Source organism: Fusarium flagelliforme (genome assembly GCF_020744385.1).
Source record: "Fusarium flagelliforme strain FIESC 12 MPI-CAGE-AA-0113 chromosome Unknown B0J16scaffold_1, whole genome shotgun sequence".
Classification (NCBI taxonomy): Eukaryota; Fungi; Ascomycota; class Sordariomycetes; order Hypocreales; family Nectriaceae; genus Fusarium; species Fusarium flagelliforme.
The window spans coordinates 2,790,645-2,815,988 of NW_025763503.1; the positions used below are offsets into that span (position 1 = coordinate 2,790,645).

General features: G+C 49.0%; 8 protein-coding genes across 8 annotated transcripts; 5 read left to right on the forward strand and 3 right to left on the reverse strand.

Annotated features, from left to right (window-relative positions):
* Window positions 1-243: 243 nt before the first annotated feature.
* Window positions 244-1,625, forward strand: B0J16DRAFT_327762 (uncharacterized protein). Its single transcript, XM_046126141.1, has one exon. It carries the CDS (start codon window positions 617-619, stop codon window positions 1,214-1,216), a length of 600 nt encoding a protein of 199 aa, XP_045988877.1. The 5' UTR covers window positions 244-616; the 3' UTR covers window positions 1,217-1,625.
* A 1,539-nt stretch (window positions 1,626-3,164) lies between these two features.
* Window positions 3,165-7,139, forward strand: B0J16DRAFT_16132 (uncharacterized protein). Its single transcript, XM_046122206.1, has 6 exons — window positions 3,165-3,653; window positions 3,729-3,874; window positions 3,924-4,017; window positions 4,071-4,299; window positions 4,354-6,740; window positions 6,795-7,139. Exons 1-6 carry the CDS (start codon window positions 3,470-3,472, stop codon window positions 6,893-6,895), a joined length of 3,141 nt encoding a protein of 1,046 aa, XP_045988878.1. The 5' UTR covers window positions 3,165-3,469; the 3' UTR covers window positions 6,896-7,139.
* A 290-nt stretch (window positions 7,140-7,429) lies between these two features.
* B0J16DRAFT_408883 (uracil-DNA glycosylase-like protein) lies at window positions 7,430-9,069 on the reverse strand. Its single transcript, XM_046133056.1, has 2 exons — window positions 8,484-9,069; window positions 7,430-8,425 (listed from the first exon to the last, which is right to left on the reverse strand). The coding sequence occupies exons 1-2, from the start codon at window positions 8,831-8,833 to the stop codon at window positions 7,666-7,668; spliced, it is 1,110 nt and encodes a 369-aa protein (XP_045988879.1). The 5' UTR covers window positions 8,834-9,069; the 3' UTR covers window positions 7,430-7,665.
* A 192-nt stretch (window positions 9,070-9,261) lies between these two features.
* B0J16DRAFT_278394 (uncharacterized protein) lies at window positions 9,262-12,652 on the reverse strand. The gene is made up of 2 exons (XM_046123835.1): window positions 11,238-12,652; window positions 9,262-11,190 (listed from the first exon to the last, which is right to left on the reverse strand). The coding sequence occupies exons 1-2, from the start codon at window positions 12,243-12,245 to the stop codon at window positions 9,760-9,762; spliced, it is 2,439 nt and encodes an 812-aa protein (XP_045988880.1). The 5' UTR covers window positions 12,246-12,652; the 3' UTR covers window positions 9,262-9,759.
* Window positions 12,653-13,256: 604 nt separating this feature from the next.
* On the forward strand, window positions 13,257-14,433 carry B0J16DRAFT_327770 (uncharacterized protein). Its single transcript, XM_046126142.1, has one exon. The coding sequence runs from the start codon at window positions 13,365-13,367 to the stop codon at window positions 14,028-14,030; it is 666 nt and encodes a 221-aa protein (XP_045988881.1). The 5' UTR covers window positions 13,257-13,364; the 3' UTR covers window positions 14,031-14,433.
* B0J16DRAFT_16164 (Thg1 C terminal domain-containing protein) lies at window positions 14,086-15,461 on the reverse strand. Its single transcript, XM_046122213.1, has 8 exons — window positions 15,344-15,461; window positions 15,200-15,289; window positions 15,020-15,151; window positions 14,925-14,969; window positions 14,702-14,874; window positions 14,564-14,652; window positions 14,411-14,515; window positions 14,086-14,359 (listed from the first exon to the last, which is right to left on the reverse strand). Exons 1-8 carry the CDS (start codon window positions 15,355-15,357, stop codon window positions 14,141-14,143), a joined length of 867 nt encoding a protein of 288 aa, XP_045988882.1. The 5' UTR covers window positions 15,358-15,461; the 3' UTR covers window positions 14,086-14,140.
* Window positions 15,462-15,665: 204 nt separating this feature from the next.
* Window positions 15,666-17,585, forward strand: B0J16DRAFT_366480 (WD40-repeat-containing domain protein). Its single transcript, XM_046130092.1, has 2 exons — window positions 15,666-16,092; window positions 16,140-17,585. The coding sequence occupies exons 1-2, from the start codon at window positions 15,734-15,736 to the stop codon at window positions 17,176-17,178; spliced, it is 1,398 nt and encodes a 465-aa protein (XP_045988883.1). The 5' UTR covers window positions 15,666-15,733; the 3' UTR covers window positions 17,179-17,585.
* A 769-nt stretch (window positions 17,586-18,354) lies between these two features.
* Window positions 18,355-23,739, forward strand: B0J16DRAFT_377698 (uncharacterized protein; the record flags this gene model as incomplete). Its single annotated transcript, XM_046130863.1, has 3 exons — window positions 18,355-18,711; window positions 18,769-23,657; window positions 23,712-23,739. 3 exons carry the CDS (start codon window positions 18,355-18,357, stop codon window positions 23,737-23,739), a joined length of 5,274 nt encoding a protein of 1,757 aa, XP_045988884.1.
* Between the last annotated feature and the right edge of the window lie 1,605 nt (window positions 23,740-25,344).

Here is a 25,344-nt window from a genome sequence, read left to right on the forward strand (position 1 = left end):
CGGAATCATGAAATGCCATCCCAAACGCAAATGGGTATTCTATGATAGACCTCCTTGAGCATTTATATTGTTAAAGGCCATAGTAGTAAGGGCATAAGAACCAACTTTGTCATGCGTTGGAGTTATTCTTATGACACTGATTGAGCGTCGTTGACACCATACGTATAATTGCATAGCCATTGGTTGAACTCCATCCTAGCTAGTATCCCCGAGTTACTGAGGTAGAATTCGGTTGTTAACATCACAAGGCATGGACTTTGAAAGACTAATACCACGAAGCACTTGTTAAGAACTTCAGTTATGTTATTAACAACCTACATGCCTGCGAAACTGCCGGTTCATTTTACAATATATAAAAAAAACCGCCTATTGTGGGTTCAAATCTCGACTTATATTAGATATATCTTCGACTGCCGAGAACAAATTCTGTGTATTCCTGAAGAAGACTCTTGGCGCTACGACTGGAATTCTCAGTGGTGTTGCTGGCGCGGTTTTAGTTTTGCTGAGATTCTTTGCGAAATAGGTAAAGGTAGTGAGTGAAACCTCAAGTTTCACTGCGAGAAGAGTAGGATTCTTGTATATGTGAAAGATCAAATACCGAGGGCAATATAATATTATGGTGGTTGGGTTACATTCAACAGTCCCTACAATGAGTTACATATGCTTTGCATTGTCCCCATTATGGATGAATCTGTACAGCAAGGTATGGATGGATAGTAGTATATCTGAGACGGCGTGCCTCGTTTTCCATGATGTTCACGAAGATCCAACGCAATACCGAATTAGTTCTATTCACCCGTCGCCTAACTGTCAGCACAAGCCAGCAGGCAGTCAATGGCAGAGCCTCACATTCGTAAATCTTCACTCTAAACAGCACATCAATATATGTCCTACAAGTTCGCCTTGCTATCTTGCGTCATCCATGTTGAACAGAATCGCATTGCCAACTCATCACGGCGATCTGAAAATCTTTTTAGCAGATTTCAGTTATAAGACGACCACTCACAAAAGCTCTGCAAGGACAGGGACTTTGCTGCGAGAGGGTGGGATGAAGATGCGCTGTCCATGCCAACTCACATCCACGACGCCCAAGCTACCGGTACAGCATGCAGCGATTGGATATCAATTGCAGAAAGCCAACACGGATGAGCGGCTATATTTGGACACTTCAGGGCTGGAAACAGTTTCATGTTCGTCATTTGGGATCTGGCGTTAGGTAGTCTAAACGGAACGGGTGTTCCTGGCGAGGCATGGAGCATCCCAGATGAATACGATCAGCTCATCCACGAGCTGGAGTACAAAAGACTGAAAAGAGTAACTCGACCAGCGGAAAGCGGGGACTGAAAGAGTGAAAGGACAGAAATCGCCGCCCGTGACGTGGAACATGGTGTTGGTAGGCTAAAGACTGCTTAATATTAACGGTGATATTGACAAGGAATGTTGCAGACGGCTGTGGCTTTAACGTTTTTGCTTTTGACAGGCCCTGAGGCTTTAATTCCTTTAGGCACTGAAATCGCGAAACATTGGCGTCGAGCGGCTGGTAATGACTTTGTATTGAAGCGGAATTAAATAAGTAATCGCTGGCTGTGGTCATCTTGGAAGCTTGAAATCATGGTAAGCTAAAACGCCCATTATAATTTGGCGTCCAACCATGGCGCCAAGATGAACACGCTTGTAGGGGCTTTGGCGGTAATTACCCCAGTCCATCATCCCGAGTTTGGGACCTGGTTGATGAAGCTTAGTTGACCTCCACTGTAAGCGAAGGCTTTTATTTTATATCTATCATTTCCATGCTCATTATCGTGGTTTACGAGATCGACAACTATCTGCAATGTTCATCACAGACTTCTGCAAGCCATTTATCACCTGTAGGAAACAAATTGGGAGCTACATGACTTGTCGGTACCTGTGAGGCCATCCAATAATTAATTACACACGGCCAGCCCGCTCGCTCGATGTAATTAAAAACCAGAACTTTAAGGAACGTTAAGCTCCACTCGTCTAATGAAGCCTTGACCCTGTGCAACGGCTCAATCCCGTCTGCTAGTGCCAGCTGATCCAATGATTATCACTGGTGTGTTTCTTTCTGTGACTCTCATCATTTCTTGTCGAGGGACCCTTTGAGAGGGCCTGCACCTGCTTGGCTGGCTGTGACTGGCGTAGACTAGAGAGTTGTGCATCATGATTCTCAGCCTCATGCATGGCAGTCAGTCAAGTTACAGCGCACAGCTGCTGTATTACCTTGACGGATACACTTGGTGTCCTGTCCCTGAGTCTCTCTTGTCGTACAGCATCACCGTTGTGACAATAGGTCTTGCAGTCGAAGACTTGACTCAGCTCACGAGCCGAATGAAGAAGATCTACTGAACGGATCTGTAGATGTCTCATATCTATGGTTACTTTTGTCTATCTTATCTTATGCACCCATCAAACGAAGTAACAGCCCCTCTCCTAAATCATCTCTTTTTAGATACTAGGCCCATGTCATTTTCATGCTCTGGGCAATGTTATTATCACTTCGCCCCAACCCGGCCAGTCCAGCCCTGTCTGGTGTAAAGAAGCCCAGCCCAATTCCCATCCCAATCTTAGGTATTAGTGCTTTTCTGCTTTTTCCTCTCTCTATTTCCTCTAATACGTACCGCTCGCTACCAACACTGGATGAATGATGAACCTGGTCGCGCATCCCCGTCGCCCCTGAAAGCGCGGTCCCCCATTCCCACTGTCACCCTCTCGTTGCTTGTCTTCCTCTCATATGGAGACTCACTTTCCCACTCGATCTGTCTTTCTCCTCTTTCTATGATTCTACCTTTTCTTTCTACCTTTCTATTTTCATCTCTTCTCTTTAACCCCCCGGTTTAGAGCCCCTCCTTTACAGTACTTCTTGCCTCCTCTCGTTTCGATACCCGGTAAGTTTAGAAATACATACTTTTTCCAGAAGACCCAATATCTGCAGAGGGGAAAAAAGGGTCCCCTGGACAAGGTCCTATACGACAGTCCAGTATTAACTGCGACTGCAACTGCACCAATCTTGTCCAGTCGCCCAAACCCACCCAACTTTTGGCCTTTGGCTCATCTGCCGCAGGTGCGCATCAAAACTGCCCGATGCCCACCTTCCCTGACTTACACGTCTCGCATTGTCTTGCGTGCAGCATCTTCAACAAACCACGTCGTCATCATTCTTATGCTGATAACTTTCTCAAACAGAACCTGTAGATCGAGTTTTTCCCTCTTTCAATCTCCGCTAGCTACCAACAAAAGGAAAACTTGCCGTTTGCAGACCCAGCTGGGAAATTATCAGAATACCACCTAGTCGCCTTTAAGCCAATTCTCTCCAAGATTACTACCCCCCTATTCAAAGATATTTCGAATCGACCCGACGTCACCTTTTCTACTCGCCGTGCATGAGATCTCGCTACGATTCTTTCTAATTCCCGATTTCGAATAATATTTTTTTTAGCCATCGCCCACTATGGCAGGCCTATTTTCTCGCCTCAAGGGCAAGGATGGCAAGTCCAAGAAGAAAGGCGCAAACGACTCCGAAAATGAGCAACCAACAAAACCACAATGGACAGATGCTTGGGCACGAACAACCGTCGAACCTGAGGAAGTTCACGAACTGATCCGGTGTTGTACGGAGGAGCTCAAAGCACGAGGTACGCCACCTGTGACATAAAATCTCCTGCAAGGCATATTGTGCACAGCATGCTGATTATCATGTCCTACTCTAGGTCTTGACCACCCATTCCTCCTATTGCCATATCGTCCAACCTCCGATCCCAGTGCTGTGCGCTCATTCATTCGCCATTTCTTCGAGTCCCATGCCACTCTACGAGGCGAACAATTGACACAGGAGCTGCGCATGACAGAGCCTATGGTAAGTAATTTGCAGAGAAGGGCCCTCATGATAACTGACTTTAGAATAGGTGGTTTCTGGTGTAGCAAAATGGTGTTGGAGTCGCCTTCAGGGCGGTATTGTTGGCTGGGATGCATACGAGCTATTCAAAGTGGGAGAATTTGGTAGGTGTCTTGTATTTGCAATCGCAAGCTGCATATGTGCTAATTTGCTCCAGACTCAAACATGGCCCGAGATTCTTTCAAGACCTTCATTCCCATCAGTGTCGAGAACGGTGCCCGCCAACGCATCATCTTCGACTTCTTCGATCTCCTAGCAGCCGTCGCAGCACACGGAAAGTCAAACGGTCTCGGTGGACGAAAGCTTTCGCGAATGGCAGCATGGTGGACATTTGAGCAAAAAGATACCAACAAGGGGTTCGAGGGGGGATACAACCACTGGCTTCGGTAAGCTGCCCCCAAAGTTGCTGCCTCCATTTGTCATTGCTAACCAGAAATCAGTGCTGCCGATGCGACAAGCCACATGTTCTTCGCTTTCCTCCGATCTCTCTCGCCCGAACAAAACGTCACTGGCATTACAATGCTGCCCAGATCCCTTCAGAAGCTCCTTCAAGAAACCGAGTATCCTCCTCAGCGACCCGAACTTATGATGACCAAGACGTACAAGGTTGTCATGATCGTGGACACAGTATCGCCAACCCCTTTTGCACTGCTACGAAGAGCCAATCACTTCCAATATCGCGATGAGGACCGCGCGCTCCAGGAGTTCTCCGAGTTTGAGGACCCCGTGCAGGCTTTGACTGATGAGTGTCGTCGTGTTCTTAAGGCCATCTCTGGCGCCAATCAGTCACAGGCCTCAAGCTCTAAGCATTCTACGAGCTTGCGCGATGCATCCTGGTCGAGATTTGAAGATATTGGCTTTTCTACTACCCTGGATGAGGAAGAGGATGACGATGACAGCGCCTTGGCCTACAAGCGACAGCCACCGGCACTGAGAAGAACGCCCGCCTCCGGCAATGGATTGGATCGACCGACAACTCCCTCATGGGCTGATTTTCTCTCTGCAGGTTTTGTAGATGAGAACCAAGGCGCGCGGCAAAATTTGCTTTTGCCTCCTGACAAAGTTCTACCTCCCCTGGAAACACAAAGACAGCACAGTTCCCAATCTCACCGACCCCGACTTGAGCACGATCAGTCCCTCGAGCCAGGTGAGCTCGCAAGCATCACAACACTCGCACTCGACGACTCATTCTGGTGGGTTTGGATGGCCAGTCTTGCTCCTGAAGAGACTGCAGAGCGTAAATCTGCCTTTGGACGATGCGCTGTTATCGAGACCAAGATTACTAGTGGTCGCTGGCTGGTAATGGAGGAAATGGTGGCCGGTGCAGCACCGGAGCCCCAAGAGGGTGCTTACATTGCAGAGAAGAAGGGATTCTTCAGCTGGACGAAGCGTGGAAAAGGCCTTGGTCGCCGAAAGTCGACAGCCAACAAATCAGTTGACAACATAGGCCAAGGCACCAGCAAGACCAGCATTGGTCCTGATACTCATGCCCGAATCCAAGCCAAGGCCGCCCAGCTTCGTGCACAAGAGCAACAGGAGAAGAGACTGGCCTCGCAGCCCTTGTACCAACGTCGTGGTCGAACAGATGCTGAGCTTATGGCGGAAAAGACTAACAGTGTTCTAACCCTTCAGCCCACCATCATCGGCGAGGCTTCGTCAGCATTGAAATGGGTATCCAAGTATGACAAGGGAACAATTAAGGATTTTTACCTTGCCAACAACAATGCTGGTCGTGGAAACATGGTATCGCCCATTCCCTCTGAGAGTATGATCGATGCGGCTTCCCACAATGGCGTACAGGCTCAGGAGCAACCTCCACAGGTGCCCGTTAAGGACGTGGTATCACCTATTACCTCCCCCACGTTCTCCTCCCATGCTCCTAGTGAGGTGCTCCGCAAACCAGTTCCTCAGCCGGAGCAACCCATTGCTGCTGCGCCCGAACAAGCTGCGCCGGAGCCTGCCCAGGCGCCACCTCCCGTTCCTGTTCAAGAGACTGCTCCCGAACCTACTCATGAGCAGGCGCCTGAGCCACAAAGGCCTATCAGCCCTATGAGCCCTATGCCACCTCCCAAGGACGATGAACCTGCCCAAGATGTTTCTCGTGAAGGCATGGTCTCGCCCACCCCATCAAGTCCTGAGAACAAGAAGAAGAAGAAACTTCAGAAGGCAGAAAAGGAAAACCGTGGTTTCCGTAAGCTCTTCCGTAAGAACAGAAGCTCCAAGGTGCCAGACGATGCTGCTGCGAATGTTCATGCCTTCCTTCGCCAGAATCAAGCAACTCCAGAGCCACCTCAACAGACTCCTACTCCGGCAGACACACCTGAGCCGATGGCTCCCGCTCAGAAGGTTCAACCTGAGGAGACCCCTGAGGCTCCTACGCCTGCCGCTGAGTTTGTAACACCTATGGAGGAGCCTGTTGAGCGTGTTGATACGCCTCAGAAGAACCCTGAGATTGTTGAGCCCACCATGGACCAGTCACAGATTCCCATGGGTGCTAAGGACTCTCCTGCTCAGAACTCTGTCCCTCGGTTCAACCAAGGTCCCCTCGAGGAACAACCAGCCTTTGCTCCTGATTCAGATGACGAGGACGACGCCACACCTCCCCCTATTCCACGATCCCCTCGCCACTCTCCTAAAATCGGAGGTCCATCTCAGTCTGAGGAGAAGTTGAGTCATAGCGCAGGCCCAGGTGTTCAAGACCGATGGGCCCAGATTCGAAAGAACGCTGCCGAAAGAGCTGCTACACGTCCTGATGAGCAGTTGAGGCCAACCTACAGTCACAGCAACAGGACTGGAGACAATGACGATGATACAAGTGGGGAAGAGAGTAAGTCCATGCGAAACCCCTTGAAGATAACTAGAAACACTAACACATATCCAGCCATTGAATCTCGTGTCGCCCGAATCAAGGCTCGTGTCGCCGAGTTGACGAACAACATGGAGGGCACAAATGGACCCCAGCCCCAGAACACTCGTTACTAAAAAGCTTGTGGTCAACTCAAGCCTTGACTTACTGACACGAACGACGTCTTACCCCTTATATGACCTCGCGACGACGTGACACATCTACGAGACACATTTTGCAAGCCCTGCGCACGCCTAATACCAGCAGCCAACGCTGATTTGTTTCTTCATTTCCTCGGGTGTTATTTGATATCCCATGTTTTTATTTTCTTTGCTTGATATATGATACCACTAGAGGATGCAACCAGAGGAAGGGCAGTGCGGATCTTGATAGTTATAGGGGAAGAATGGAAGGCTGAGAAGGCTGGATGGGCCTTCCAAGTGCTATAAAATCCTGTAATTAAGCATGTGTTTATTCGATCGAAGTATTCTCTCATAAGCTCTGTTGTCCGATGTTTCTTCTACTTCTATGTCTGATTTGGGCTATCGTTCTTCTACGATCGATGTAATCATAATCTTTCTGTCCCTGAAACACATTGAGTAGACTTGGTTGCTTGTGGCGTGCATGTCTACATCGAATCCTGTCACGGAAAGAATCTGGGGCTGTACCATTATTTTAATATCATACTCATTTTTTATTTTGTTTTCGCTCGCCGAGACTCATTATACCATGATCCATATACATAGATTCCCGAGGATCCTTCATTGTACCCTGACTAGAAAGTCTTATCCATATATCCCTTCATACCTTACACCAGACCCTTATCCTACCCTCAGTGTTTGAACGCCATCATAATACGTACACGCCAGTATCGAAAACCTTAAACAAGCCAATTATAACGACAGCCTTACTTTTTCTTTTCGTTCTCCTCCTCCTCGGCTAATCTGAGGGCCTCTTCCAGAGCTTCCTCATCCTCGCCGTAGTCAGCGTCGTTCTCCTTGTTCTCTTCGACCTTCTTGGCAGCCTCGGGCTTGGCCTTCTCAATGGCATCAGCCTTCTTCTCGGCTACCTTGGCCTCTTTCTCGTCAGACTCCTTGACGGGAGCCTTGGTGGATGCACCGGGTCCTAGAGCCCAGTCGATCTCGCCATCGGGTCCGTATCGCTGTACTAGCCAGTCATTGGCCTTCTTGAAATGATTGCAATCGAAGAAACCGCGGGAAGCACTGAGGGGGCTGGGGTGGACGCTCTGTAGGACGAGATGCTTAACGCGATCGATCTTCTGCACGCGCTTGCCAGCTGGTGTTCCCCAGGCCATGAAGACAACACCCCTTGTCCTCTTCTGAGCAACAATGTCGATGACCTTTTGCGTAAGCCTTTCCCAACCTCTATTAGAGTGGGAATTGGCCTCGTGAGCTCGGACTGTGAGGCAAGTGTTCAACATGAGGACGCCGCGGTCTGCCCAAGGAGTGAGAAGACCTCCACGGTTTGGTGGTGGCTCAAACGTGGGGTAATCCTTCTTGAGAGCAATGTACATGTTCTTGAGAGAAGGCGGCGCAGGAGTCGGAGGGCGAACGGAGAAGGCCAGTCCGTGGGCTTGGTTGTCGTTGTGGTAGGGATCTTGGCCGACGATGACGACTTTGACATTGTTAAAGGGGGTATGACGGGACCTGAGAAGCACGAATTAGACATACTGCAAGTTCAATGGCATATGAATTGAAAGCTTACCATGAGTAGATATCCTCCCTCGGAGGAAAGATCTTTCGACTAGAGTTCATCTCGCGATCCAAGAATCGCTTCAAGTCAAGAAACTCCTTGGACACAAGCTCATCCTTCAAGTGTCCCAGCCAACTGTCATCAAGTGTATCGATCTCGAGTTGCAAAAGCTCCTTCTGCTCAGGCTTCAGAGAAGCCACCCACTTGGCCTTGTCAAACTTGACGACCGGCGCAGGCGTACAAGCAGTACCAACAGCAGGCTTGGGAGCTGCACCAAAGAACGAAGCAATGTTACCGTCTGCTTTGGGTTTCTTGGAGTCATTGCCCGCTGCGGCACCGGCCTTGCGTTTGAGCGCTGACATGGCGAAGAACCGTGTGTGGAGACGAAGGGAAGAGTGCACGCTGAGCCCTCGATACGAGGGAGGGACTCTTGCGACGAGAGCTCGTGCAGGAAGAATTCTGGGCTGAAGCGAAAGTGTTTGAGGGATCAATTGATATTGTGAGTATCAAGATAGATCGTAAGGACTCAATGCAATAGTATAATGAACAGAAGGGAGAGATACGTGAGAATTTTGGAGTAGTAAAGTGGTGATGCAAGACCAAGGGGTTAGTGAAGGTTAGTTTAAAAGCACGAGCGACGCGTTAAGTAGAACGCGGTAGCCCCAGCGCTAAGCTAGTTTTCTCAGATCGAGCGGGCGTCCTGGACCTGAATGTGATGGAGAGTGATACATAGTGAGATGGGTGGTTGGGGCCTGGGGCTAGCAGGGCTAGCAGGGATAGCTTAAGCACTAGCGAGCCACGGCGTCATTCTGTCAGGCAGACGAGCAAGCATGGAGTTTGTACAACTTCACGGTAGAAAGATTGAATACTTGAAGTTCGAGTAGTTTATGCAATCAATTGTATTGTCATGGCCTCTGTTTCGAGGGTGACAGTTCAAATACTATTATGTTGTCTCGTATGTATATCGGAATTTCAGCTTCATATCGAGCAAGATATTAGCTGAAGAGTGGATATAATTCAAGTAAATGGTTTCTGTCGATCGTGAACACGATACGAGTATTCAGACATGGGGTGTAAGCAATGGTCGCTGGTATTGATCTATCATGTTTGTCTACAACAAGCCATTGTATAGTCAAACAGCAGCGTGAAGAAGGGTCCTACAACTTATCGAGATCTGCATATGGATGTATGAATCTCAATATCTGTTCTGTAAAGCCCTTGCCATCCCGTCTACATTTCTATACCCATACAGGTCCTTCATAAACCGAAACAGACTGCCGATAGCCGCTTATTTAGTACTGTGGTCACTATCATAGCTCACCATGGCAATGTGAGTATACTCCTCGTCGTCGGTAACATTTGACTCGGGTGTAAAAGGTCGTTGCTGGTGTGTATCATGAGAAGACTCGATACGACGCCTGGTGAGAGTAGGGTTTGACTCCTGACCAGCTCCAACGGGTCGGCGAGGAATGACAGGCTTCTCTTCTTGCTGGGGTTCGGTAGGACGTCGAGGCAACGGTGGTGTAACCTCATCGCTGCCTGCTCCTGACTGGGCCTCGCTAGCTACAGGCCTTCGAGGAAGTTGTGGCGCTTCCTCCTTGTCCTGGCCAACAGGTCGTCTGGGGAGAGGTGGGTTTTCAGATACAGGAGCCTTCTCCTGCTTTTCTTGACCCGGGGGTTGAGAAGGCGATACAAGAGCGGGAGGGGAAATATTAAGTCCATGGAGATCCTTCTCGATCTGCTCTTGGCTGGGTGACTGGGGCTTGTCCTGTCCCTCCATTGAGGTACCTTCAAAGTCAATCAATTCGCCCTCAGCATGGCGGTCCTTCATAAGAATGAGCTCATCCTTCTCGATCTCGGATGTAGCCTTGATACCAATAAATCCACACTTGTTGAGAATCTCACCAATAAGGTCGGGGTATCGAAGATGTCCACTGACAGCGTCACTCAAGTCCAGGTTCTGGATGCCGTCAACTTCCTGAATTCCTTGCAGGCCAGAGACTCCCATGGAGAGACTATGGGCACGGTAGACAAAGCCAAGAATCAAGTCATTCTCTGAGAAAACGTTGAAAATCTTTCCAGAGACAACGGTGCGGAGAGTACGCCAGTGAGGAGGTGCCGAGGGAGCGGGAGCGCCAATGATGACCACAGAATCGATAAGACCAAAGGCATGTCGCTCAGCAAGAGACTGTAAGCAGGCATGGATAGCTGTAGCACCCAGAGAATAACCGACAAGGGTCACAGGGCGTTCTCCTTGGACCTTGTTGATAAGAGCATCAGCAAGTAGTTGGCCTGCCTTTCGAGATCGGTTATGAGCGTGACCAAAGGGGTTATCGACATTAGAGGCGGCGGCGAGCAACTGGATAGGCCAAAGTGCAGCAAGAAGTGTAGCGAAAACAGTACGCTTGAGGACCTCCATCTTGAGCTTCTTCCAGGCGAAAGATTCGACCATGTTTCGCAGTGCGTGTCCAAGAGCAATGAGAGACTTCATTTCGTAACGAAGGGCAAAGACCTCGGAGTCGTCACTGAGAATGCGCCACGGTTTAGTAACATCATCCTCATCACGTAGCCAGCCGTTGATACCAATTGTAACTCGTAAACGCCGCTCTTGTGCTTGTGCTTGATCCTGTTCGGCGTTGAATATCTCGCCGAATTCCCCTTTGAGAGGGAGGAAGCTAAAGTCTTCAACTTCTTTCGCGTACTTGTCCACCATTTCTCCCTGGTTCATGTTAGCTAGAGTGAAGAGGAAGATTCAAGATCGCATACCGTCATTTTACCTCCGTAAGCACCGAATAGAGCACCTACAAGGGCACCGTTCATCCAAAAGATACCAAGGAAACTCGCAACACCTCCCAAACCGACACCACCGAGAATACTGCCAACGGCACCCGCAACTAGAGGAGCTGCCAAACCACCAGTGACGCCAATAACGGCTGCTCCAGCGACAGACGCAAGACCAACTTTCCAGAACCGACTGACCTTGTTTTCCTCTCGACGCTTGGCTGCTTCAGCTTCAGCAGACATGACCTCCTGCTGCTTGTCTTTGTCCTTCGAGGATTCCAAGAGAGTCTTTGCAATTTCTATCTCCTCCTTGATGATGAAGGTCTGGGACAGCTCCAAGGATGAAGCAAGGTACAGCGCCAGGGCTCGAGTATGAGCAGAGTACTTGCCCGTAGACAGAAGGAGCAGCAGGATACATGAGACAGCCTCACGTCTATCGGCCGCAGGGATGGTCGTCAATCTGGTTGGAATTGGGTGATACAGAGATTGGAGAGAAGCGAGATCCTCGGATTTGTTGACTTTGACGTCGCCAAAACTCATAAGATCTTCACCCTCTTCCGGGGTACTAAGCTTCTTCTTCTCGGCAGCTTCTTGGTGCTTGCGTCTCTCATCCTGAATTTTATGATCATCCTTAACTCGAACGATCTCTTCAAGCTTTGGCATGAATTCTTTCTTCCATCCTTTCATGTGCTTGATCGCAGCCTTTTGGATACGCAGTGCCTGAGCTGACGGCTTGTTTGGCTGCTGCTGCTCTTGGGCTTTCTTGTAGAAGTCTTCGTTCTTAGGTGTTGAAGATCTGCCTTCATCTCTGGGTGTCGAAGCTCCACTCTCGTCTCGAGGAGTTGACAGGACAGGGCCCAAGTCATCGTCAGATGCCTGGAGTTGATCAATCATATAAGAAGTGATCTCATCCACGAGCTGCAAGAGGGCTTGACGCCGCGCGGGGTTGAGAGTGATAACGATCTGACGAGGGTCAGAACATGTTGGCGCCATATTAATGGACAAAATCGCAGATAGCGATGTTGTTTGGATAGTTCCTGTAAGTCTGCCTAGTGGGTGCCTGTTGGTCTTATAGCAGGAATGGACCTGTGATGTCAAGAGGGGTCCTAGCCCCAAGCTGGGCCGTCAAAGTGCAGAACCAGTCTGGCCTTAGGCAGGCTGTATATGTGGCCTGGCCGTGCTGTTGGTTGTAGTGAGGAAACTCGTAGGATGAGCTGAAACGAGCTGAGGCCTTGGTGTAAGGTACAAGTGGACCGTTGCTGGCGGTTGGTTGTTGGGTTAATCGTTGTAACGTATGAGGTAACCACCGAAGGATTGCTCAGCCTCTGTCACGTGCAGCACAATAATAGGACTGCAGCAATAAGAGTAATGAGTAAATTAGGATGGAAATCGAGTCTTGCAGGAACGCCTTTTAATGAATGGCTTGAGATGCTGTCTTTTTAAAATGGTCGTGGCGCCTTGAGCTCCATTTGATCGCTGGAGGCTTGCAGATCCAACGTCATTGACACATGGGCCAGGAACCAAAAGGCAACCTTACTGAATGCGTTACCCTCCATAGTTTTAAGATCCAGTCTTTATGAGATAATAGGCATTAGAACGCATACCTAAGCTCAGACTCCTGAAGGTAGATTACTCGTAATACCATCTGTAAAGACGAAGAAAAAGAAGTTCAACTTCCTTGCATCATATCTAGACATGGAGATGACTTAAGGGTTCAACACGATCATCTGCAAGTTCTATCTTTCAAACAGTGACAATGTGAATCAAAATGATGGAATTATCAGGTGACTATCCAGGCAAGTGCAGAAACGTCAAGATAGTACATTTCCCTCAGCAATATAATTCTGATAAATTCCAGAAGTATAAGTTGTTCTCAAATCGCGTATAATTGTGATGCTTGACTTCAGGGTAAGAAGAGTAAAAGTGGACACAGACTCGATAAGACTATCAGGGGTCCGATAAGCCAGCCCCGCTAAAAAAATTCCCAGTCGCAACTCTCAAATCGTCCATGTTCCCCAACATTTCAGCGTTCGCCTAGATCTTTATTTAACGAGCCTGAGACCAAGACAACTCCCAATCTGGTCACCGAAGGGCCTTATAAATACCGATACGATGGACGCGCATGCGCTACTCTCCTCTCAAGGATGGCGAGGTACAGGCCATTCCCTCCACAAGACCGACGACTCGATCGGACTCGCGAAACCTCTACTTCTGAATCGCAAAGACAATACCAAAGGCCTGGGACAAAAACAACACTTCACCAGTGATCAATGGTGGATGAATGCATTCGACGAGCAACTTAAGGGTATCGACACTTCTAAGAAGGGAAAGGTGGTACAGACCATCACCACCGGCAAGCTCAACGTTATCGACAAGAACCTTGGAAAATACTCTGTCTACTCGACTTTTGTCCGAGGAGGATTCCTCGAAGGAACAATAGACAGACTCAAAATCAATGACTCGAGCGCAGACTCATCGGATACGGATTCAAGCAACCAGAAAGACTCGAGCAAGTCTGACAAGGAGAAGCCTCGGAAAGAAACCAAGGAAGAGAAGCGAGCCCGAAAAGAAGCAAAGAGACAGCGCAAGGAAGCACGTGCTGAAAAGAGAGCCGCAAAGGCCGCGCGCCGAGAGCTCAAGAAGGCAAAGAAATCTTCCAAATCATCCAAGTCATCTAAGTCATCAGCCGAATCTAGCGACGCGGACGAGGAGAAGCGACGGCGACGTGCAAAGAAGGAAGAAAAGAGAAGGCAAAGAGCAAAGGAAGCTGGAAAATAGAGGACTACGAAAAAGCGGGAGTTTAATGGCATATAAAGCGAATTGCATATTCACGGAGTTGAGGTTTAAAAAGGAATCTTTTATGGATGATACCCCATAGATGTATATTTTTACGTCTGTTTTGGAATCTTTCCTGGCTTGTTTGAGAGAAGCCACGGTCTTCGGTCCCAAAAGTCGTCCTTGATAATGTCCACATGTTCTATCACCACGCGAGCCTTTGCGCGGCTCTTCTTGTCCTTCTCCCGTTGTGTCTTGGATTGCTGGGTAGGCTCTGCTTGAGAATCGATAGTCTCTGTGATATTGTGAGAGCTGGGCTCGACAAGCTCGTACTGTTTCAATTAGTGCGTGTTCTTGAAGAAAAGGAGAAAAAGAGTACATACGTCGCGGAAGATGACACTACCCTTCTTGTACATCTCCGGCTCGTTGTTGTAGTTGATGGAACATTCTGAGAAGAGGATCTCATTCTTGTCTTTTGCGAGTGTACCCTTTCATATTGTCAGTGAACTCTTGGTCCAGCGGCATTCATGACTTACAGCAAGCCTCTTTTCAGCCTCCTTATTGTCAAGACCCTTGATCTGGATCAGTGACCAGAAACTTGTGTTGTAGAGATTGTTGATGTGACCTTTCTTGTTAGCATCGTTATTAGACCTCGCACACTCTAGAGCACTTACAATCTGCTTGTCGCCAGCTCATGTAATCCCGGAGGATTTGTACACTAGGGTAGCATACTGCTCTCCCGTCAAAAGACGGCAATGGGGGAGATAGGGGGGTATCCGGGAAGTATGTAGACCAATAGTGCACATAGTAAGCAGTGAATGTCGACACGACTGTGCTAACAAGTTTACTGTGACATGGTAAGTCGAGAGTCGACTCCAGGATGGAAGACTTCTGTACCTAGCTCTTCGTTCAAACAGGGTGCATGATTTGTGAAAGACGAAGCTGATAGTAATGTCAATACTGGAAGTCTGGAAAGGCTCAATTCAACGGACCTATACTCATCACTGATGCCGTATGCGATCATGATGTCTGGTAGTTCAGTCACAATTTGCTTAGCAGCAGCATTCATGAGATCTAAAGCTCGACGATCGTTCGGCTTCTCAAAGCCATACTTGGCACACATTCTTAGCACAGTCAGTTAAGGTAATATAGTTTAGTAGGCTCGTCTATACTTTGTGAAGCCTCTGCCATCGATGCGAACCACGATCCATGTGCTGGGCATCAAAGGATCGGTCGTCTCGAAGTTACGGACATACTCGAATCTTGAACACAATTAGACACATGTACTAAGTAGATACAGGGTTCCTGAAACGCACTTAGAGTTTGCCATCTCTGCTATTACTTAGTGAGAAGTCAACAGTGAAAAAAAATATCAGGCGCAAAACCTGTGCTTTGTTGGTGACTGTTGGTTGTCAATCAGAGGGGCTTTGTGAGAATTGTTAGTGCAGCTTGGTTTGGTGGGGAGTGACTCAGTACCGGAAAGGGTGCCCTGGTCTTATTCCCGTGCGGCAGATAGTATCAGCCACAGTTGCTGCTTGCACACCTTTACTGGGGGTGAGGTGGGTCATCGCAGCCTTGCAGATCGACATCCACACCTACAGCACGGCTGAAGCCAAATTCTAGTCTTACACAAACACTGTCTTGACCACTGAAGGCGGGCTCATTGATCATTATATCTTGATGCTATTCTTTAGAGTTTCACCAACATGAACTTGTTACTTTCCGACGATTATCTCCTCCAGGATTACCCCGAGAACATCACGAATACGATCCGATCAGGACATGCGACAACATTGCGCTTCAACCGCCAGGGCGATTACCTGGCGTCCGGCCGAGTCGATGGAACAGTGGTGGTATGGGATCTCGAGACTATGGGAGTAGCCAGAAAATTGAGAGGCCACAATAAGAGCATCACATTCCTAAGCTGGTCGCGATGTGGGCAGTATCTTCTCACGACCTGCCAAGGATGGAAAGCTATTCTCTGGGACCTTCAGGATGGCAATCGTCTACGAGAGGTTCGCTTTCGCGCGCCGGCATATATGGCTGAGCTTCATCCATGGAACCAGTAAGGGTATTGTGACCAGTCCAACGAGCTTAATTAACATGCGCCAGCCTTCAATTCGTCGCGGCGCTTTTCGAAGAGCAGCCCGTTCTTGTCGATGTCACCGACCCCGTCGACGTAAAACATATTTTACCCTCCGCACCGAAGAGATCGAATAGCGACGGCGACGCCGCATTGCGCGAGAAACAAGCCAAAGAAGACGCCAAGCAAATGACAACTTGTGCGGTCTGGAGCACCACGGGAGACCACATTCTCGCTGGCACGAACAAAGGAAAATTAAATATTATCGATGCGAAAACCTACGAAATTATATACTCGGACAAGATATGCGCAGGAGTCATTACGACAATGAGAATGACGGTGTCGGGCCGTGAATTACTTGTCAATTCGCAAGACAGAATTATTCGAACATTCCGAGTGCCTAACTTGCTTGCGGAAAACCTCGATCTCGACACATTACAGGTGCCATTGGAGCACAAGTTTCAGGACGTCGTCAATAGGCTGTCATGGAATCATGTCACATTTAGTGCTACTGGCGAATACGTGGCAGCCTCGACGTATAACAACCACGAGCTGTACGTTTGGGAGCGCAATCACGGCAGTCTCGTATGTATGCTTAAAGACCCGAAAGAAGAACAAGGAGTGATAGAGTGGCACCCAACTCGTGCGCTCTTAGCTGCCTGTGGCTTGGAAACCGGTCGCATATACATATGGTCTGTTGTGAGTCCGCAAAAATGGTCGGCACTGGCGCCAGACTTTGCTGAGGTGGAAGAAAATGTCGAGTACATTGAGCGGGAGGACGAATTTGATATTTACGCGCAAGAAGAAATTCACCGAAGGCGACTGGACGCGGAAGACGAAGAAGTGGACGTCTTGACGCTCGACCCATCCAAGACTCTGGATGAAGACGAAAGCTTCCGGATGCCAATCCTGTTTAATCTCGGCGAGAGCGATAGTGAGGATGAATTCATCGCCGTATCCACCGGTACCATGAGACGTAGGAGTCCTGGGGAGGGTCAAAGTGATTTGGAAGAGAAACTACCCGTCAAGAAAATTAGCACGGCCAGCAGAAGGGGGCGAAAGCGTTAGAAACAGCTGCGAAGAAAGAAAAGTTAGTGGATACAGGACAAAGAACAAAGTGGCCTTTGGCGCATGAATTATAGGGAGCTAGAGCTGCATGGGATGGGATGATTAGCTTTTATAAGAGCAATTGATTTTTCTTTCATCCCAAGAAGAGATAGAAAAACGGGTAGTGGCATGGTAATAATAGTTTTTAATGCCGTTTGAAACTCCCTTATCAAAGACAAAGTGCTCGCATAAATAGGCACACCTCTAAAGGGAAGACTCTCCAATAATGTATACTGACCATTGAGCTTCATGAAGTTCTACAAGTTCAGATATATCGCGGTCTTGTGAAACCAAGATTAGCGAACCCAGAAAAGAGGAAGCTCAGCAGCCCGATAAAGTCGGATTATTGTTTCTTATCTAAGTATAAGTTTCTCGCACCCCTTATTAAAGTGAGAGCATGAACAATTGAGAAGTGTTTCGCCTGAGTCACTGCCCGGATCTCTAACGTCAGAGGGCGTGATTGGATCCATTAATCTTAGGGGTAAAAGTATAGGTACTTGAAAGCCTCATTAAAAAGCGCGACTGGCGGTCAAATCACACTCATAAACTGCTTTAGTCAGCACGTGAGGACGTGGAGCACAAGTAACGCTACATAACTTCCAACAAGCCTCAGGCAACACCCAGAGCTCTAGGAAGCCCCAAAGAGGCTTAGTGTGTGACCTGCTGCCAGCCGCTCTCAAGTCCAGATTCTTTCAGGCTTCCCCCGTCCTTCTCGCTTTAACCACGACAAACTTTGCCTACAACACAAAGTCATCACATCGCGCGTCGGGCATCGCGCGCAACTTATCGAAACAGCTCATCGACCGACATCGACCGATTGACGACATCGCCGACCGCGATTTTTCGATTTTCTGCGACTTACGAGGTGGCGGCGACGGGGGAGACCAGCCTGAGGTTCACCTAGGCCCGGTCGGCGGCCAGGACAGGCGTTGCGGCTCATCGCCATCCAGCAATCGCATTTGAGTGCATATATCATCGAATTTCTTAGCCTTGCGCTTTTCACAAATTACTTAATCGCAAACTTTTGCACTTTTCTTCAGCTTTTCGCGTTTATTTACGTTCTGGCGCGCTTTCACACCTCTACTCTCGCTTCTCGCTCCTTTCTACTCCACGTCAGAACAACCATCAATCGCCACCATGGCCAACCTTTACTTCACCCACTCGAGCGCTCCGCTCAAGACAGTGGAGGAGATTCAGTTCGGTTTGATGTCCCCCGAGGAGATCAAGAACATGAGTGTCTGCCACATTGTCTACCCTGAAACGATGGAAGAGAACAAGACGAAGCCTCGTGATGGTGGTCTCAACGACCCGCTTCTAGGATCGATCGACAGACAATTCCGTTGCAAGACCTGCACACAAGCTATGGGCGAGTGTCCTGGTCACTTCGGTCACATCGAACTAGCGAAACCTGTCTACCACCCTGGATTTATCAAGAAGGTCAAAAAGATCTTGGAGATTGTTTGCCACAACTGTAGCAAAGTGCTAGCCGATACTGTTCGTCTCACTACTGTATGACGCTATTTGACCTTTGTATGCTAACCTCCTACTCAGAGAGATCCCGAGTTCGTTGCAGCCATCAACACTCGAGATCCTAAAGTCCGTTTTAACCGAGTTTGGGAAGTGTGCAAAAAGAAGAAGCGATGTGAAAACGACGAGCCGAAACAAAAGGACGACGAATTTGGCGGCGCAGTGAAGACTGGCCCCTTGGAAGGCCACGGAGGCTGTGGTAACGTTCAACCTAATGTTCGACAAGCTGCTTTGCAACTCAAGGCTGCTTTCGAAGTCACAGTCGAAGACGACGGCCAGAAGTCTAAGAAGAAGGAGACAACACCCATCACCCCCGAGACAGCTCACGGCATCTTGAGGAGAATCACTGAGGATGATCTCGTCAACATGGGTCTTAACTCTGACTACGCTCGTCCTGAGTGGATGGTTCTCACCGTACTTCCCGTACCACCTCCCCCTGTCCGCCCCAGTATTTCCATGGACGGCACGGGTACTGGCATGCGAAACGAAGATGATTTGACCTACAAGCTTGGTGATATCATCCGCGCCAACGGAAACGTGAAGCAGGCTATTCGTGAGGGATCACCTCAGCACATCGCCCGAGATTTTGAGGAGCTACTACAATATCACGTTGCCACTTATATGGATAACGATATTGCTGGTCAACCTCGTGCTCTGCAAAAGAGTGGACGTCCTGTGAAGGCCATCCGAGCCCGTCTAAAGGGTAAGGAAGGTCGTCTCCGAGGTAACTTGATGGGTAAGCGTGTTGATTTCTCTGCACGTACCGTCATTACAGGTGATGCCAACCTGTCGCTCCACGAAGTCGGTGTGCCTCGCAGTATCGCCAGGACTCTCACATATCCCGAGACCGTCACTCCTTACAACATCAGCAAGCTGCATCAACTTGTCGAGAACGGACCTAATGAACACCCTGGTGCCAAGTACGTTATCCGGGCTGATGGCCAGCGAATCGACTTGCGACATCACCGACGTGCTGGTGCCATCTCTCTCGAGTATGGATGGAAGGTTGAGCGTCATTTGATGACTGGTGATTACATCATCTTCAACCGTCAACCGTCACTGCATAAAGAGTCTATGATGGGTCATCGTGTCCGTGTTATGCCTTACTCCACTTTCCGTCTTAACCTGTCCGTCACTTCTCCTTACAACGCCGATTTCGATGGTGACGAGATGAACCTTCACGTACCTCAGAGTGAAGAGACACGCGCTGAGGTCAAGGAGCTTTGTCTAGTCCCTCTTAACATTGTGTCGCCCCAGAAGAACGGTCCCCTCATGGGTATCGTCCAGGACTCTCTTGCTGGAGCGTACAAGCTTTGCCGTCGAGATGTTTTCCTCACCAAGGAGCAAATTATGAACTGTATGCTGTGGGTCCCTAACTGGGATGGTGTTATTCCTCAGCCCGCTATTTATAAGCCTCGTCCTCGCTGGACTGGTAAACAGCTCATCAGCATGGTTATCCCTAAGGAGGTTAGCCTGTTTAACGGTACCGACTCTAAGGAAAGCGCCCCTCTTAAGGACGAGGGTCTCTTGATCCAGGCCGGTCAACTTATGTATGGTCTTCTTACCAAGAAGAGTGTTGGTGCTGCTGCAGGTGGTATTGTGCATATCAGCTACAACGAGTTGGGACCCGAGGGTGCTATGGCTTTCTTGAACGGTGTTCAGCAGGTTGTCACTTATTGGCTTCTGAACAACGGTCACAGTATCGGAATCGGTGACACGATTCCCGATGCGGCGACCATCGCCAAGGTCCAAGTGCATATCGACGAGGAGAAGGCTGAAGTCGCTCGCTTGACAGCGATGGCTACTGCCAACGAGCTTGAGGCCCTGCCTGGTATGAACGTCCGAGCGACATTCGAAAACAAGGTTTCCATGGCTCTGAACCAGGCCCGTGACAAGGCTGGTACCACAACACAAAAGAGTCTGAAGGATTCAAACAACGCTGTTACCATGGCTTCTTCAGGTTCCAAGGGTTCTTCTATCAACATTTCACAGATGACTGCGCTTGTCGGTCAGCAAATTGTCGAAGGAAAGCGTATCCCTTTCGGTTTCAAGTACCGTACTCTGCCTCATTTCACCAAGGACGATTACTCACCCGAAGCTCGTGGTTTCGTCGAGAACTCTTATCTCCGTGGTCTTACTCCCAGCGAGTTCTTCTTCCACGCCATGGCTGGTCGTGAAGGTCTTATCGATACTGCGGTCAAGACTGCCGAAACAGGTTACATCCAGCGACGATTGGTCAAGGCTTTGGAAGATCTTTCAGCGCGCTACGATGGTACTGTTCGTAACTCTCTGGGTGATATTGTTCAGTTCCTCTACGGCGAAGACGGTCTTGATGCTATGATCATTGAGAAGCAGAAACTGGGAATTCTCAACATGTCGAACAGCGCTTTTGAGAAGAAGTACCGCCTAGATCTTGCTAACCCTCCTGATTGGTTCAAGCATGACTACGAGTTCGGTAACGAGTTGACTGGTGATAGGCCTTCCATGTCTCTTCTTGACACGGAATGGGAGCAACTGCTCAGGGATCGCCAACAGGTCCGAAAGATCAACTACAACAAGGGTACCGATGAAATGATGCAGCTGCCTCTCAACATCACTCGTATCATCGAGTCAGCGAAGCGAGTCTTCAATGTTAAGGCCAACGACAGAAGTAACTTGCGACCTTCTGATGTTATCCCGGCCGTGCAAAACATGCTGGAGAACATGAAGATTGTCCGCGGAACAGATGAAATCTCATTGGAGGCCGATGCGAACGCCTCCATTCTCTTCAAGGCCCTGTTGCGTTCTCGCTTGGCTTTCAAGGAAGTTGTCAAGGAGCACCGACTGAACAAGCTGGCTTTCGACCACATTCTTGGTGAACTCCAAAACCGATGGGATCGTGCTTTCGTCAACCCTGGTGAAATGGTTGGTGTCTTGGCTGCCCAGTCTATTGGTGAGCCCGCTACTCAGATGACACTGAACACTTTCCATTTTGCTGGTGTGTCTTCCAAGAACGTTACTCTGGGTGTGCCCCGTCTCAAGGAAATTCTCAACTTGGCCAAGAACATCAAGACTCCTAGTATGGCTGTGTACCTCAACACACCGCTTGCTAAGCAGGAGCAAGCCAAGAAGTTGCGAAGTATGGTCGAATACACCAACCTCCGCTCTGTCACTTCAGTTACTGAGATCTACTATGATCCCAACATCACGGAAACAAACATTGCCGAAGATGTGGACATGGTTGAGTCTTACTACATGATTCCTGACGAAAGCGTGGATCCCACCGCCAATCAATCGCGATGGCTTCTCCGTATCACTCTGGATCGACAGAAGCTCCTCGACAAGGAGATCAAGATTGACGATGTCGCTCAGCGCATCAAGGAGGAATACACCGCTGATCTGGCGGTCATCTTCAGTGACAACAACGCCGATGAGCAAGTCATTCGTATTCGAACTGTCCAGACCGGTGACAAGGACGATGATGGTGACGGTGGCCGTATGGAAGACGATGTCATGCTCAAGCGCTTGGAGGCCCATCTTCTGGACACACTTACTCTCCGTGGTGTTCCTGGTATTGAGCGTGCTTTCTTGACCAAGGGTACCAGACTTACCGAAGACACCGACGGAACGCAGCTTGCCATCAAGGACGACCCTCGCTGCACACAGTGGTACCTCGATACCAGTGGTACCGCTCTGCGTGAAGTGTTGGCTGTTGATGGTGTTGACGCGACCCGAACATACACCAACGATCTTTACCAGATTGTCGAGGTGTTCGGTATCGAAGCTGCTCGTTCCGCTCTGGCCAAGGAGTTGACCAACGTGTTGGCCTTTGATGGTTCGTACGTCAACCATAGACATATTGCTCTCCTTGTCGATGTCATGACATACAGAGGTATCATTTCCGCCGTCACACGACACGGTATCAACCGTGCTGATACTGGTGCTCTGATGCGTTGTTCGTTCGAGGAAACCGTGGAGATTTTGCTTGAAGCTGCGGCGACTGGTGAATTGGATGATTGCCGTGGTATCTCCGAAAACGTCATGCTTGGCCAGATGGCGCCTATGGGTACAGGCAACTTTGACGTTCTCCTGGATCCCAAGATGCTGGAGACTGTCATTTCCGACAACTCTCGCATGGGCTTGATGGCAGGCATGCCTACAAAGAGCGGAGATGTTGAAGGAGCCGCCACTCCTTACGACACTGGATCTCCCATGGCTGATTCAGGTTACCTTAGTATGAGCTCTCCTGCAGCAGGAAACTTCTCTCCTATCCAGGGTGCTGGATCAGACACGCCTGCTGGCTTCGATACCGTATATGGTGGTGGTAGCGTTGGCTTCGGTGGTTCTGCTCCAATGAGTCCCTACAACCGTGGAGCGGCCAGTCCCTTCAGCAGCACTTCTCCCACGTCGCCATTCAGTTACTCACCGACATCACCCAACATGGGATACTCGCCCACTTCACCTCTCATCGATGGTGGTGGCATGAGCCGATATGGACCGACGTCGCCTTCCTTCAGCCCGTCGTCACCATCATTCTCGCCCACCTCGCCCATGTTGCGGCCTACAAGCCCTGCCAGTCCCAGCTACAGCCCAACATCGCCAAGCTACTCTCCCACTTCGCCGTCGTCTCCTCGACACTACTCGCCCACATCACCGGCGCAGTTCAACTCTCCCACCTCTCCCAGCTACTCCCCGGCAAGCCCCAACTACAGCCCGACGTCGCCCAACGTGCATGGAGGTGGCCCAACCTCGCCATCCTACTCCCCAGCATCCCCCTCCTGGTCTCCAACATCTCCTGAGGCTTACTCCCCAACAAGCCCAACCTTCCAAAGGAGCCCCACGATGCAGCAGTCGCCTACCAGCCCAAGCTACTCACCTACATCGCCTGCTTTCTCTCCTCGCACGCCGGGTCCGGGGAACTCTGGAAACCAATAGTGAGTCTTGTCTGGTGTGACAGAATTGAAGAATGACAAGCTAACCATGGACAGTTCTCCCAACTCGCCCTCAAATGATTAATAGTCTTGATTGAATAATGCATACGTGGCACAGGTTGTCATTTCAGTTTTCATGGTTTTCTGGTAGGGATTTTTATTTAAAGCATGATAGATCCACAAAAGAAGTTGGTAGGGATTATACAATAAACGAGAAAAAACACAAAACCCATCAAATTGAAGGAGGTGGATGAAGTGATTCGTTTACTCTGAAAGGCCACTTGATGAAGAAAGAAAAAGAATTGAATTGATATTAAGGGGAATTCGAATTTTAATAGCTGATTTGACTTTTTTGATGTACAGTACACTAGCGATGGGGTCGGCGAGGGGGAAAGAGGAGATGCAATGATATATAGGTTGATGATTCAGATTGGAACCAAGACTGCACTGCACTATACATACGCTTAGCTCAGTATGAAATTGAATTGGCTTGTTTGCCTAGCCATTTTCTTATTTGCTGCTAGTTGTGGTTGTGAAGTGTGAAGTCTGTCTTGACTTGACCCTATCGAAGCTTTATGATTATATTGTTTACATAGCATATAATACACGAATTGTTGTTAAAGTTGTTACATCAGTTTGTTTGATGACTATTGCTATTATTAGGATTCACATCATATAAAGTGAGATAAGTGTCGAGTATGAATTGTATTGTCAACACCATGACACTGGACTTTCAGCGGTAGAGTCGGTAGACAGAACATCTCGAATCCACCGGAAGATAAGCGGTACACAATGAATTTTGGTAATCAACATGAAGCGCTCCACTAAGAAAGAAGCCAGGCCTTCGGTTATTTGTTAGGTGCGTGGGCTGAAGTCCGTTGGTGGAGAGAGAGACAAGGCTCGAATAAGAGTGAGCTGAGGTGCGACAGTGTACGTATTATGTATTATGAATGGTGTTTGTAAAGAGACACGGGAGAGGAGGCATCCATGACGGGATTCCCCACGATCTGCAAAAGCTTTGACAGTTCCAGACCGAAACCAGATCCCCTGACTCTTCTTTATCTTTATCTGTAGATAGCTCCAGCTCCTGGGTGAGTTGTAGTGGAGCTGATAGTGTACCATTATGGCCAGGTCAACAAGATTCATGTGATTTAGGCACGGGAGTCAAGATGCCTGCGAGATTGACTCCTGTCATCTTTATTCTGCACGTACGATTAAAAAGCAAGGCAATGCAAAAAGGCTGCAAGACCGGACCGTGAATGCGTGGGAGTGAGAGTGAGAGTCTGGGAGAATAGAGAACCCCCACGTGTAACCAAGCGCAGTCTCAGTTGTTACACTAGCGAGCGAGTAAGAGGAGTTGTATAAAACACGGCAAGTCAAGGCAAGGCAAGGTAAGACGCGTCGCGGCAATCGTTAATAAAATTGTTAAAAAAAAAAAAAAAGTGTGGCCTCTCTCCATATCCCCTTGTGTTGCGGAAGGTGTTTGATTGTTTTTGGATAGTATCCATACCGGTTATCCACCCGGTTCTAATTAAGCTGTCATTGGTCCACCCCAGGTTCTTCTCAAGAGGGTGCATAACAGAAGAGAAGAGTCTGGGGGCATTCCTGCCGCCTCGGATGATGATACAAAACAGTGGCAAAAATAGCATTCAAAGGCATGAATGATGCTTCAGGTCTGAGAGTTTCGTAA